The following is a 15216-nucleotide window of genomic DNA, read 5'->3' on the forward strand; positions in this document are numbered from 1 at the left end:
CTTCCCTCCTTGCAGAGGAGGGAAACCTCACATTGAGAGGAAGACAAGTACTTTGAAGGGGAGCAACAGTCTTATCCCTTTGTAGACCACCAGCCTCTCCTAGGCAAGGCCAGTCATGCATAGAAGAAACCAAGAGCATCTGTTGCCTGCTGTAAGCATGCTTCTTCTCTCCTCCTCCCACCATACATACACACAAAGTAATAGAAAGAAGGAGATACAAGAAGGCAAATATCAGTTTCGGATACTTACTATTTCATCCTCATCTTCCCATTCCACTTCTGACAGATCTACGCTGTTGTAGTTTGGTTTAGGTTTCAATTTCTTTCCTTCTTTATACTGGGGTTTATTAAAAAAAGGATAAAAAACCCAAGTAAGTGGTTAGGTAACTTCCCAAACTAACCCTTTAAAAATGATATTTAATTTACAAGACAGGGGTGCCTCATCTAGTCTCTGACTGGCAAGGAAAAATTTGGATTCAGGTGCCATCTCAGTCCCATGCCATCTTTTGCTGTACATGGGCAACACTGGGCTACAGGAGTTCAACTGAGAAAAGCCATTTCAAGAGTAAGGAACAAGCAGGAACATAGGTAAACTTGCAAGTAAAGACTACAGCCTGCTTTGTGAGAATATTCTACAAAATAGCTCAGCACAATACACTGTCCTCCAGCAAATCACATGCTGCCCACAGCTAAGAGTCTAATCCCATTAACACAATAATAACACCAGGAGATCTTTTCTGATGGGAATTAGGCTTTAGCTTCACTGACAAAATGGTATGCTTTTCTCCTGAAGCTAACTGATGGAAGCGAGCTATTTCCCTGTAATCTCCCTGGTGAAGAAAATGGTGTGCAATAGACTAGGAGAGGCTAATCCCAGGTGGGATAAAGCACTGGCCTTGCCTAGCCCCTATCCTGGGAACACCATATCTCCCTTCTGTTCACAGAGTGCAGTAATCACCAGTGCCTGTTGTCTTCCTATACAAAGCCGCCTTTTTGAAGACAGCTGGTGGGAAGCCCTGTTGTGGCACTTTCTCTTGCTAGTAACAGCACTAAAACTTACAGCTCTGCACATGTGGATTTGTGCACACAGGCACATGTATGAAATGTTAAATGCATCACATGTCCGAGTATCTGTGCCATGAAACCTTTCATGTGCTGCAGGGAGGTATGCAGTCTGGAGATCCAGGTGGCAGCACAAAGGAGACAGGTTGTCCTTGTGTCCAGCCTGCCCCTCAAGTCTCAAAAGGTCTCTGCAGCCTACTAGTCCCTACATTGTCTCTAACTTATGAGATTACTAAGATTTGTGGTACTGGATCCTACTGGCTTCAAATTCCTCAAACATCCACCTCTACAGCTGCTGGGCAGCTACTACTGGGATGCTACACATGCTGAATCTTCCTGGAGGAGATGTGCCTGAGTGAGGGGAATTGCTTCTGCAGCCTGATACTCAGCAGTGAAACTTTGCATGCATGCAAAAATACGTGTACCCACAGTACATTAAGTACACACAAGTACAGCACTCACATGCTATCTTAGAGAACAGGCAGGTAGGCTACCTAACATTTCATACACATGTGCATCCATATATACATCAATGCATGTGGAACAGATTTCTCTGGCTGCCATGTTCACAGTGTCTATATGTCAGAACCTGGTAGCCCCCACAGCTCAAAAAAAAAAAAAAAAAATCAGGAGCATCCCTGAGAGTCAGTGTTTTCAAGTAAGCAAAGGTTCTCAAGTTCATAGCTATACATACCAAAGGACGCAGGTCTGGGTGTGAAAGGATGTAGCCGTTGTTAGTGTTCAGAAAGGCGTATCCATGGACACCCAGCTGGAGAAAGAGGCATAGAATAATTAACTCTGCTTTTTCTAGAAACACTGCTATGTTAAGGATGCTGCAGATACTCTGACCCCACCAACATTCAGAAGTATTTTCCTTTTAAAGATATTCACCAGTAGAAGGTAGGCTCCATCTCAAACCATTTGTCTCTGCATCTTTGGCTGCTCTGTCTGAGAAGACTGACTGTGCTTGGGTGCACAGATGCATGGGCAAGCAGTTGATTAGTGCACATGTTCAAAAAAGGTGCACACTCAGAGTCTGTGATCATCTTAGCTGAAAGTCACCACACAGAAGTATATGTCGCATACTTCAGTCACAGCAGTTCTGAACGCAGAATAGGCAATAAGGGGAAATATAAACCATACAGTAACAGCTGTAACAAGTGTGTAGCTTATCACGATATATGTACAATAGTGAAGGGAAAGGGAGTATGAATTTCACAGACATTTCTGGAAACTTGACCTTCAGACAAGCTTTGCATTATGTGTCAGCATTGGCAAGGCCAGATCTAGCCTAGGTCAATTGTGCAAGCCTACAGTCCTAAAATGCTTTTTAAGGAATAGCATAACCTGACAAGAGCAGACACTGGCTGACTTGATCTGCAAGATCAAGTTCATACATCATACAAATTCCAGTTAAACCCTGAATTGCTAAAAACCCACTGATAGCCTGTACTTGCCAAAACAAGAAGCGTTTCAAAGAAAACAAGAATGGCTGAAATTTCTATCTCGGAAAAGATGTAGCAAATTTATATGCTTATACAGACAACCTATCCTGGGGAATAACAGTCGAGAAGCAGGGAGGTAAGTCATTCACAATCAGTCTGTACATTTTTGGAGGCAATTATTTATCTATTTCACATAACCCAGATCAGAGCTTTGGTCTCTCTCTGTATGGAACAATTTCTTGCAAATCACACACAGCTCAGCTCAGCATAACAGACTGAATTCGATGGACACTGGATTAGGACTTGGATCAGCAGGTTTCCCTGTTGGCCTATTAAAGCCGAAATTTCTCAGCCAGTAAGTGGGGTCATGAATGTGTGAGCTCTCCAGGGCTGCAACTCTGGAACAGCTCACTGAACCTTTGTAACTCATATGCCAGGGGATTCAAGCTGAGGATACCAGGTTTCCAAACTGGACTGGAGCTGGAAGAGCTTCTATGAAGACATATTCTGTCTCTGATGTAAAAAAATCCTTCAATTAATTTTCCCTGCTTCCCTGGCACTGGCTGGAGGAAAGAGTGGTGTTCCACCTTAGTTCTGAAGAAAGATTATTGTGACACATTGCCTTTGAGTGACATGGAGAAAGGAAGATGAAGGGGAATTAATCTTCTAGAGAAAATAAATGTATATAAAAATTGAGCCTCCTAGACAAGTTTCTCCCAGACCCAAAACAGCTAGAGGGGTGTACTTATAAATCCTGGGTTGCCTGAAGGATCATTTCTACAGCTGCATACAAATGGTCTAAAAATCCTGTGTCCAGCTCTGGAAGCACCACACAGATTCATAGCTTCTGGCAGCACTTTCAGTCCTGTCAGTCTTTATCACTCAGACTTCAGACAATTACCTAACAGGTAGTTGTTGTCTAGTAGTTATTTAAGGGAGACTGGAAGCTTTGTGGCTCAAATTACTTGATTTCTGTAGTGATCTTCAATGGTTACTGCTGTCTCCTGGCATGCAGACTGATTGAACAAAAGGTCAGTGCACAAAATTTACAGCAGAAACTGAATGAAACAGTATATCTCAGGGTATTTTCCTAGAGATCAACTCATTTTTCTGTTCCGAATATACTGAATATAGAGCTAATGGAAAGTCCTGGACTAGCAATTCTGGAGGGCAAATACTCTATCTAGGTACAGCACAAGTGAGTGAGAGCCAACTTCCTATACACTCTCCTGCCAAGAAATCTTCATGCTGATCTGTAGAAAGAAACCCCTAGGCATGACAGAACAATTTGGTCTCCACAGTCCATTCAGTCCTCAGTTTTTCTGCCAAAAGCATTGACAGTGAAACTAGCTTATTTTGTGCCAGCTGGCATGGCACCCTTTGTCCACTGGGAAATAGATATAAAACATTAATTCTTCTGAGACAGCCTGCTAGATCTGTATCACCCCTGAGGGATCTAAGTTGGTGACCACCAAGATGCAAAGGCTCCATGAGCTGTTGCCAATCCACTGAATCATCCATTCTCTATATTTCTAAAGTAGCCTACGAGCTTCTAGTGGTGAATGATGAATTCTCATATGTCATGTTGAAATGACACATCATCGCACCTCTCTTGCTTTATGCTCATAGTTCTTCCTATAGGCAGAGGAAAGATTTTTCATAGAGTCACATCCGTGGAAGAATGAGTGGTGACTTCTCTGTGTAAAATAACAAATTGCAAGACTGAGGTCTTACCTTATATCGTGGTGCAAGTTTTAACAGCTCCCTCAGTGGTACATCAGAGCCCACCACACCCAGGAGAATCCCATGAGATCGCTTAAAAATAAAGAAGAGTCCATTTTCAGATGCAAAGCTTTGGTAGCTTTTGATCTACTCCTGACTGAATACACACAATTGCCTTTCTATTAGTCTCTCACAGTATTCTCTCTGGGCTTGAGTGAGTAAGTTCATTCAGATCAACTAACATACCTCAGAAAGTCTCAAGAGGGTTGCTCCAGAGTTTAGGAGTACTTCCACCCAATATTTTCAATATTTTTGATAATGTTTCAGAAGTACTATAAAATCACTGAAACAAGATTTGAGGACAAAAACCTGCATTCAATATGTGCAAATAACAGAAAAGAAAAGGCAATCATGCAAAGCAGTATGGATTGGTTGATAACTGGGACAACTAAGCCAATGTCAAATTATTCATCTAAAAAAAAAGAATGCAGGAAATCCCCACAAAATGGGTGACGGTTCTTTAAAAAGTATCTGGGGATCATGGTGGAAAAATGATACACAAGCTCCCACTGCAGTGCTGTGAAAATACAAGTTAAGGCTGGCCTTGGGCGGAGAAGGCAGACAACCTGCATTGGAGCCAGCTGAGTTTATCCCTTATTTAGTAATGGTGAGGTAAAGTCCGTCATTTTAAAAGGATCATGAAAAACTAGAAATGGTGCAGAAAAGAGTCTCTGAAGAGTTTCAAAACCTGGAGGAAATGCCCTTATCAAAGATACCTAAATCGCTCAAACTTTTTATCTAATCAAAAGAAAGACAGATTTGACTTTACTGAAGTGTAGAAGATACTTTTCAGGGAGAAAATACCAAAGGCTACAGGCTTTATAATCTAGCAGAGAAAGCCATAATGGTGGGAAGGTGAAGCCAGACAAATTCAGACTGGAATTTAGCCACCAGTTTTTAACAGAGAGTGAGAATCCACAATGGAGAGCTCAGGGCTGGATGCCTTTCTGGAATGACATTTTTGCCAAACACAGGTTACTGGGCTCAGGAAGAGCTGTCTACGTGAAATGTAAAGGTCTGCAATAAACTGCCCAGACTAGACAATATAATGATCTCTTCCAGCCTGAAACTTTATGGGTCTGTGAATTAGGCTCATTTGAAAATGGAAAATATAGTACAAAAAGAGAAGTGTCATATTTAAGGGGCATTTGGAAGAAATAGTATTTCAGAGGAAATGACAGACTATCATTTTGACTGAGCAATCATCAGCCTCGCATCTTGCCAGAAATCCACCACAGTCCTTAATGGCCCAGTGTGTTTTCAGAGGCTCATTGGCTTTAAAACACCACAGAGGACTGCTGCATCCTATAACTTCTGCTGGCTAGAGAGTCAAGCCAGCATTGCACTTACCGTCTCATTCTTCTTGCTGAAGACTGGCATCGCCACTGTTGTCATGAGCAACAGACTTTGAGCTTGAGATGCAAAGAGCTGCCACAAAACAACAAGCAGGGTGTTAGCAAAAGTGATAGTGCAGCTAACCTGATAAAGAGCCACTGGAATTCCCAAGGACCCCAGATGTTGAGTACAATTAGACACCTCCTCGCCTCCCACACCCCTCTGAAAACAGATGGCAGAACTTCGTAATACTCTGTATCCAAGACGATCGTGGGATGGATGCTTGCTAGTGTGGAGTGATGAGGCTGGGATGAAAGCCGGTAAAATGTGGTGAAGCAAGAGACATTAAAGAGCTGTTTTAATGAAGAGACAGAAACCTGTAAAAGTGGTGGCACAATTTACACCCACCACGCAATGGGAGCAGACATGGGCACTTATGCAACATGTGTAAAAACCACCAACGCATCGTGCATGGAATTAAGAAAAACAACAGAAACACGAGCAAAATCACAGACAATACATACAGTCTATATTGCAAACACATGAATAGGGTGAATGAGAAACATCACAGGCAAATGTGTAAAAGCCACAAATATACACAGAGCCTACTTCTATACTTGTTACTCAGACATCCAAGTGTAGTAGAGACAGAGACAAAATCATGATACAAACAGGTGTGAATGTCTCTACAGGGGATACAGGACATGCACAGGTAAGGGGGTAGCACAGGGTCCCAATACTTCAGAAGACAGACACTCTGAAAACACTCAAGAAAGGAAGTAAAAGAAGCAAGATGTGCACAGGAGTCTCTCAAACTTGCCTAGCTATAGGAAACTGGTAATCCTTTGATGCCAGCAACATTTTCCTACCATCTTTCATTTGGTCTGGTAAGTAGCAAGGCACAAAATGACCCTATTTCTTTGTTATTGTACAAAGTAGGAGCCATAGACGAGTCAGGCAATAATCTATGCAGTTGCTTGATGGAGATTCAAGCCAGGTATCTTGAGTTACTGTGTTGTACACTTCTTTGTAGAAACTTCCCATTGTAGCAACACTAATGCTAACACAGCAAATAAACTTCACCAGCACACACTGGGCATATGGAAAAAGAGATCCAGTGAACTAAACTACTGCACGACACAGGCATCCCTACCCACTCTGAACCAATAGCACAGCACAGCTCTCCAGTACATCCAGCATTTCCTCTTCTTGATAGTGTAACAGGGCTCCCTCAGTGCTGTAACCCCCATTCCTCCCTCCAGATGTACAGGCCAGCTGTGACTGCACGTTAGCACTGGCACACCAACTGGCACAAAGGAAACGACACATTCACAAAATGCAGGGGTGCAGTTACCTCCTCGGATTGTGGCAGCTAGTGAGAGACATGGATGAACAGATGAATGAATACATGAATGGAGGAATGAATCAAAGATGGGAGAGGCAGGACTGGAGGGAGAGAATGGCAAGCCAAGAAAAGAGGCAAAAAAAAATGATGCAGCGAGAAAATGCAACAGCAGAAACCCTGCCGCAGCCTTGGAAAGTGTGACATCAAACACCAGTGCTGGGTATAGCATGCTTACTATCAAAATATAATTGCTAGGTACATAGGGGCTCTTCTGGAGGTTTTCCTTAGCACCTTCAAATATCATGCCCCCAGCTCTGCCTTGGCACAGCCCCTACAGCAGAAAACATCCTCATATCACCTCACAGAGCACGTATGCCATGGCTGCATCCTCAGCATTCAGCTCAGAGGTGAGGACCAGTCTATTCCTGTGAGCATAATACCTGTGCACTGTGACAATGCAAGCCAGGCAGGCTTGGGGGTATTTCTTGGGGTTCACATGGTTTCAACTCTAAGCATGGCATCAGCATAGAGTGATACCATGTGCAACCTGGACTTTCACATTTCCTGCCACAAAGCTAAGTTAGCTCAGAACTGCTAGTTTTACTCCATCTCACAGTGAGTTCAAGTTTCTTGCCATGAATCTTAAATCCAAAAACTGCAGGTTCCTCCAAGCTGTCTCAGGGCTGTGGCAGACATTCTAAAACTGCTGCTGTGTAGATCTGGGGTAGAAATTTCAGTCCCACAATAGGATTCAGCTCAGGAAATGATGTATGGAAACATTTTAACTGTTTTTAGAAGAATTTTTCTCTCATAAAGAGAGAAAAAAATGATGGCATTTGTTTCTGGAAGAAGGAAATCTGACTTCTGGTCAGCGCTACATCTCACAATTATGCTAGACACGTCTCTGTGGTAGATACTCAGTGTAGGAAAAAGCTTTATCTACCTGAAGGTACAGAGAGTGCCCCCCTCCCCCAAAAGTAGAACTATAGTTTTCTCTTTCTGCAAAGTAAAAAGGGATGGAGAAGACGATTGAGGAAAGTCATCTATTTTGTGAACTGCAGGGGAAGGCTCTTTCAGTGGTCTACTTTGTCCTTCCTTTCATTCCTTTGGATTCCAAAATGACCTTGGCAACACAACACCATAATAAGACCTGTTTGTGGTCTAAATGTGTCAGCTCTTCCCTTGGGGCAGGCCTGGGAGAAAGCAAGTAGAGTTGGGAGTCTTGACGTACAGTCCTTTGTTTCCCTCACAGTAAGTGCAGTATGTCCTTTACTCACGGGACTGAGCACAGGGCCACTGGGGTGACATTACATCTTGCCAGCCCAAGCAACAGAAAGTGAGCCTGCCTCCCACACTGAAATATGTATCTTTGGGTGACAAGCAGCATGCACTTGGCCACTGGGCTGAAGGGAATGAACCTCCATGACCCATATCCTGAGCTGTAAATAATCTTTCCTATAACTAATCCTTGAGAAGGTAGCCTCCTTTCACAGAAGTACTACTCGTGTCTGTGTGATTAGTCCTGGGTTCCTGGGTCACTGCAGATTCTCAAGGAGATCTGAATCTGCTTATACATCTCAACTCCAGGAGTGAGCAGAGAAATATTGTCTATCTCAGCAGAGCCAGAGCTCTGTAATTTCTATCCCATGGTTTTAGATAGTTCTCTGGGCTTTATTTAGGCTCTGATATACATAGGATATTTAGATGGGAAATCAGGACAAGTTAGATGCCTAACTTTAAGAGCTGAATGTCTAACAAATTTGTCAGTCCAGCCTGTGGCCCCTATTTGCTGACTAAAGACTTGTGCTTTAGGTCCTTACCGCGCTGTCCATGTAGGCCTCAGTCCAAATAATGTCGTGATCATGGTTGATGACCATGGGACGGCTGAGCACATGCAGGTACTCCATCACGTTCTCTTGGACATCTGCCAGTGTGGATATCTGAGTGTAGTAGCCTTCATGAAAAAACAGGTAGGAGTCATTCTTCTAATGCTCCTTCCATATTTATATATTATTGTTCATGCAAAGCTGTAAAACTAGATGTCAAAGGCTGTATCTACCCCAAAAGCTTAGTCTGCTCTTTTCAAAAAATGCCTTTATGCGCCTTGCAGGGATAAATCTTAATCTTGTTGAAAACTAGAATTTCAAAGCATTGGCTCTGTTCTCAAAATCCTGGCCCAGTGCTCAAGACCAGAGAGCCCTGGTATAAGAAGAATCCCACTAAGCAGATGTAAAATGTTGCTGTGAGTCTTAGGCAAAAACTTTACCAAATGAGGCAGCCTTCACTCCTGGAGGCCAAACATATGCAAACAAACTATTCTACCAGGCTACTCACTTATCCTGCCCAATTTATATACAGCCTAAACTCCCAGCTTCTCTGGAAAGAGTTTTACCAGCTGATCTGATATGTGATGTGGAAGCAAATTTGGTGTGCTTGAAAACAAAGAGCACAAGAGCTATGTAATACATCTATACAGAAGAGTCAAAATCAATGAGCTTTCTTCGGAGCTCAAGTTTGGTAGGTGAGAAGCCTCATGCAAAGAGAGTATTTTTGGTCTTTGCTTGGTTGTTCAGAAGAATCCATTCTCCTATTTTATGGCAAACTAGCAGCACAATGAATTCCCTGTCACTAATCTTGATGCTGAATATGTAATCCAAAATCCAGGCTTTTGTCTCATCTAATAAGAAAGTAAAAATGTTACATATAATTCACGGTGCTAACAGATGACTGTTTGAACTTTGAACATCTCCACTCACAGACATTCTGCAGGCCAAGCATTCTTTTGTTTCTTTTCTGTCAATTCTTTTCAGTAGCAAATGTACCCATGCATTTCACAGTCTGCTGGAGACACTGCTCAGACAGAACAAGAGCCAATATACCTAGCTAGTCAATCTCCAGCTGCAGTCCTTTCCCCAACCCCCCTTCCTTTCCCTGTTTTAAGAGTGATTCTGATTTTGCAAGCATTGCTGGTTTCTGGCTGTCTCCAGATGTACTGAGACCAAGTCATGCCCAAACATGACTCTGACTCTTTGACTTAAGAGGGGAAAGACTCTTTTATTCCCCCCTTCTTCCCCCTTGTGGACTCTGACAGGGCTAACTGGACTTTTAAAGCAGCCCCAAATGCATAGAGATCACTCATCTATTTGGATTGGATTGTCCCATACATGTCACTTCATGCCAGCTGCAAGGAATATTCATTTTGGGGCAGGAGTAACAAGCCATTCTGTTATCCCAGTGAAACCAATGGCACACAGAGAATTTGGCCAGGGTCTAGGGGTTAACTTGCAGATCTTGTGAAAAATGCTGCAAAATCTTTAAAGAAGAGGTGTTTGTTTTACATCTCAGTCAAAAGACTTCAGGCTTAGTGATAGAGGTTTAGACAGATTGTCAAAAGTCAGCCACTGGGACAGAATAAGCACAGGGACTTAGCTGGACTACAGCCAGCATGAATCTTGGTCATAGCGTCCCTTGGCACCGTGACAAGAAAATGTGGTGGTTCAGCATGGAGGACTTGTGTTAGCTGGACAGAGGCACACTTCGCACGGACTAGCAGGCTCTGCTTTTTTTCTGGGAGGCTCAGTGGGCCCCAGAGGGGTTGCAGCCCAGGACCCCATGGCTGCAGTCGACGTGTGACACGTGCAGGCGGCACTGGGGAGCCATTGCTATACTGCACCTTTGTTGTTGCAGGCGATCCATTTCACATTGGGGGCAAAAGTGACCTCCCGTCCAATAAGGTAAGTGAAAACCCGGACCTGGCAACAAGAACACAAAGTGAGCCTAAATAAGCTGTAATATGTTACCAAATCCAAATGGCCAAAGTTTGACATCTCATTATATACTGGTGTGAATATCTACTTGAGGTGCAAAGCAATGTTTAGCGTTCACATGGAGACAGGAGTGTCTTTGTTTTGCATTTTGTGGACTGGAACTTTATTATCAATTGCAATAAGCCCAGAAAGCCAAGTAGCACTCAGGATCATTTGAATAAAAAGGTAGTGTGAATGCTATTAGATTTTATGATAGCAGCTCTGCCAGGCACTTGCCAAGCACATGCAGAGAGGTTTATAGCTCACAGAAATCCTTTACCCAGGGGAAGAGCTGGCCACGTGAATCTTTTGAGGAAAACTTCACCATTTCTCTTGTGTTTGACCAATAGCAATTAAGTGAATCCTGAAATAAACAGCTTTAACAGCACCATGCTTTGGTCTCTCTGTAGGCTGCTTCTCTCCCTTTGTGCACTGCCTCTAGCTTGGATGAGGTAAACAAATAAATCAAGGTTTAAGATGAGCCACAGTCTGTTCCACTTTCACAGTCTACTCTGCTAGCGCAACTCTGTAGTTGCAGACCTTAGAGCAAATAGGGCAGGAAGGTACCTAAAGAGGTCATCTGGGTCATTTTCCTGTCCACTGTCAGGAGAATCATAGCTGAACAACTCCCAGACAGGATCAGTCACGGATGGGATGAAAATTCTTTGTAGAGGTGTTTATTACTTAAAAATACTCAGTTGAGTCTTTATCATTGTATCAGGAGAAAGTTTTGATCATCTGCAGCTTTGGAAAAAGATGTATATGAAAAAAAGTCTGCACTGACCTGCAGATACCCATTTGTGATCCTATCACGTCCAAAATCACCCCAGCAGACTCCTGTCTGGCTGCTTTGTGTTGTGTTTGCAGCCGGATGCATGCGGATATTGGAAGATGTGAATACTGGGTTCTGCTTGGCATCCTGGCTCACACACTTCTATTCCTGCTATGGCAGGGTAGCAGCTCTCCTCACCCTTTCTATTTATCACTTCCCAGACAAACCTTCCGATCTGGCCAGTTGTATTTTTCAAACACGGCTTCATAGTCCTCCACTGCTCCGTCTGTGATCAGCATGATAGCTTGGTTACACAAACCTCCTTGACCAGCATCTCTGAACTAAAGAGAGAGAGGAACAGCATTAGTTGTTCCAGCAACTGATTCTATGTAACTGCAGCATATTTATTCACAATGGGCTAGATTCTGACTCCTTGTGCACTGCTTACACTATCTCCACAAAGAGTTCTGCCTAAATAAGGACTATATTTGTACGCTGCATATAATGTTTTTTTGTTGTTCATACCGCTCTTTCTAACACATTTGGTCACAGATGCTTTATAGAAGTAAAATAACAAGAAGAAATTAAGTGCTATGGAGAAAGGGTGAGACTCCCTGCTGTCTCACAGATTGCACAATTGCATTTATTTATGCAGAGTGACTATAGACTGACCATAAACACTGCCATTCTGATTTGACAGCAATTTCTGTCACTTCATACGGCAGTAAATGCGAGAGGAGGGGGAATCAGACTCATTATTTCAAGCAAGATCCATCAATCTGCCAAATAAAGAGCAGAGAAAAGCAGGAACACATGAAAAAAAAATAAGGGTACTGCCATCAGAGCTGAAATAGGTTATGGATGTGCCAAATAGAAAGGCCATATACTGTAATGACAGAAGACATGTTATCTGTGAATAAACAATATTTAAGGTAGAGTAGAATTATGCTAGGACTCTATTGTGCTTTTACAGGCAAGCCAGAACAGGACAGTTTAGCGAAGAAGGCCAGCCTTTGAAAGCTGCTTATCTAACGCTCCTAAAGGCAATGCCATTTGTTTCATATGCCCTCAGGTGCAGCAGCCCTAGAGAACTAAGTGCTTTATGGACTACCATCATGGGTGTTGAACTAGCAGTCAGCAGAGAAAGTAGCAGACGACAGGCTTTGCTCACATCAGGGAAGAAAGTAGCAGACGACAGGCTTTGCTCACATCAGGGAGCAAAAATGAGAAGCTACTTTGCTGCTCCTCCTAGCTCAATGTCAACATGTGCTTCTTTTCGTGCACAGCATCTCTCTGCTTTTATGCTTAGAGCAACGAAAAGCCTGATCAACAGAGGAGGCTTGCAGAAGCTGATACAGATTAAAAATATGGAAGGAGGAAGATATGACAGCTCTGCACAAGAGATTAATGAGAGGCAGTGGCATGAGATAGTGAGTGTATAGAAGACTAATTTGAGGGCAACTAAAGCTGTGTTAAACACAGCAGTGACTTGAAATTGTAGAGGGGCAGCTGTATCTTAAAATTTAGGAAAAGTAGTTAGACTAAAATAAAATAAAATCAAGCAACAGATAGGAGAACAGAGTGCAGGGTGTGGACTGGGACTTGTTAGGTGTTTTAAGGTTCAGTCCATAAGTCTCCTCCAGTTTGGTAATGCCATGTTAGGAGAGAAGGCAAATGCTTTTACTGATACGGATCCCCCTGAAGATTAACGTGATGATCATCAATACCACAAAGCCAAGTCCATACTCTATCACTTCTGCAGTCGGATTTCCCCAGTTATTTTACCACTCCTACCAGCATCTCTTCATAAAATTACCAGGTTCAGTGCCAAAAATCACAATAATGTCTACTTCTACCATCATCTATATCTGTAGTCCTGCCTCCTTCAGAATTATTCTTAATACCACTGAAATACCTGTTGCTCTACTGCAGTGAGATTGGATTCAATAGCTTCTGAACAACCACCGCTAGGACCACATGTATGACTCCTCCTTCCCTCACGATTTAATAATAATCCCATTATTTGCATTACAGATCAGAATCAGGAGTGATGATCTGACATGAGAGAGAAGGGTAGTTTAGCAGGGTCCCTGCTTCTTTCCTAACTAGCTGTTCCTCAGGCAAGTCTTCCATGAGGGTTAATAAAACAGAGTGAGATGGTTGGACTTGCTCCTCTTCTTTCATTACCACCAGAGCAGCACATTTAGAGTGACTAAGCTAGAGACTAGCTGTACTTCTGCTGCTGCTGTGGTCATGCCAACACAATAGTGGCCTCTCCCACATCTTCCTCCATGTGGTCTACAAGGTCTGACTTTTCCAGTGGTTGTTTAGAAAGCAGAGAAGATGCATGTGAAGGGAAGAGAGGTCTGGAGAGTTTCTACACCTTATCCCATGGAAAAACCATCAGTGTCACCCACACAGTTGTCAGAGCCCCAGGAGCCATTGAAGCACACATACTACATGCCCAGCAAGGAGACTCAAGATGGAGACTGAGGGTGAAGGTGCACAATAGGAACAAGCATGGGATACTGCTAAGTGCAAGTGAAAGGCAAATAGTAGTTGACAGCCATGTGGGATCCTGCAGACCACCAGATGGGAAAAAGACAAGGTGTCTAGGTGAGCTACGCCTAGGACAGGTATCAACTGCATCCAGATCACTGAAGAGAATGACTAGTGAGATCGTCCATTACAGAGGCATAGGGACACACTAGTGTGGAAGAGGCTACCAGAATCAGGTTCATATTGTGGATATGTGAATCTTATAATTACGAAAGTAGCTTATTCCAGTCTGTTGCAATCTACATGTTTTGTTTACGTGATTATTAAATTAACACTTAAGTCACCCACCAATTCATCAAATTATTTAAGACATCTCTTCATGTAGGTTACTTTAGATCTCATAATACCGAGATACTGAGAAATTAAATACAATATCACAATCGGCAATCTCCTAATTATAGGACTAGACAGTATTTTCAAGAGGGAAAATGAGATCATCAGTATCATAGAAGTATTGACTAAAAGGCAGATTTAGAAAAGAAATGAGTATGAGAGAATCCCTGATTCTTAGGTCCTTTCATAACTGGCTGCAGCAATGATCTGAGAGTATCTGAAGACCTTTTCACAGGCAGCTCTGGATATAATTCTTTGCTCTGACTGAAAGAAGGTGAAATGAAGAGCAAGATGGTCATAGAGCAGACATGTCTGAAGAGGTGTATGCCAGAGCTGCAGTGGGTAAATGAGGCACTGAGCTATGCACTCTCCTCTGTAGCTTTGGACATGTTGCCAGGAGTAACAGGCATGATATAATTCATTCAAGTTCATGTTCTCTTGTACTCCCTCATTTGTTCATTGCCTTTTACTTTGCAGTTATAGCCTGGCCCAGAGTCACTGGGGAGGCAAGAGGAACATCAGCACAGCTCAGTGGCGCGTGCGTGCACTGACTAATTGATAAAACACATCTGGCCAAATGAACAAGCAGCCCCCTCCATCTCCTCCTGCCCCACTCATGCTGCAGCTGGATGCAGCCCTGTCTGCAGTGCAGTACTCTCCACCCCTGGCCTCCAGAATTAGTAGAAATTTGAATTTAGTAGAGTGTCCCCTGAGGAGAAAATCAAGAGTAGAGAAGGAAACAGAAAGTCAATGGCAACAAAATGAGAGACAGAATTAA

At 43.0% G+C, this 15216-nt stretch overlaps 1 protein-coding gene across 1 annotated transcript in view; it reads right to left on the reverse strand.

Annotated features, from left to right (window-relative positions):
• Nucleotides 1-15216, reverse strand: part of CACNA2D4 (calcium voltage-gated channel auxiliary subunit alpha2delta 4) — a 131616-nt gene that overhangs the window by 88125 nt on the left and 28275 nt on the right. The window contains exons 11-18 of the mRNA XM_062570259.1: nucleotides 11774-11887; nucleotides 10642-10720; nucleotides 8789-8922; nucleotides 6978-6995; nucleotides 5639-5716; nucleotides 4241-4321; nucleotides 1756-1830; nucleotides 250-336 (exon numbers count right to left, since the gene is read on the reverse strand). Of these exons, the coding sequence (XP_062426243.1) occupies nucleotides 250-336; nucleotides 1756-1830; nucleotides 4241-4321; nucleotides 5639-5716; nucleotides 6978-6995; nucleotides 8789-8922; nucleotides 10642-10720; nucleotides 11774-11887 (666 nt within the window). The remainder of the gene's footprint in view (nucleotides 1-249; nucleotides 337-1755; nucleotides 1831-4240; nucleotides 4322-5638; nucleotides 5717-6977; nucleotides 6996-8788; nucleotides 8923-10641; nucleotides 10721-11773; nucleotides 11888-15216) is intronic.

This window comes from Rhea pennata, chromosome 1 (assembly GCF_028389875.1).
Source record: "Rhea pennata isolate bPtePen1 chromosome 1, bPtePen1.pri, whole genome shotgun sequence".
NCBI classification, from domain to species: domain Eukaryota; kingdom Metazoa; phylum Chordata; class Aves; order Rheiformes; family Rheidae; genus Rhea; species Rhea pennata.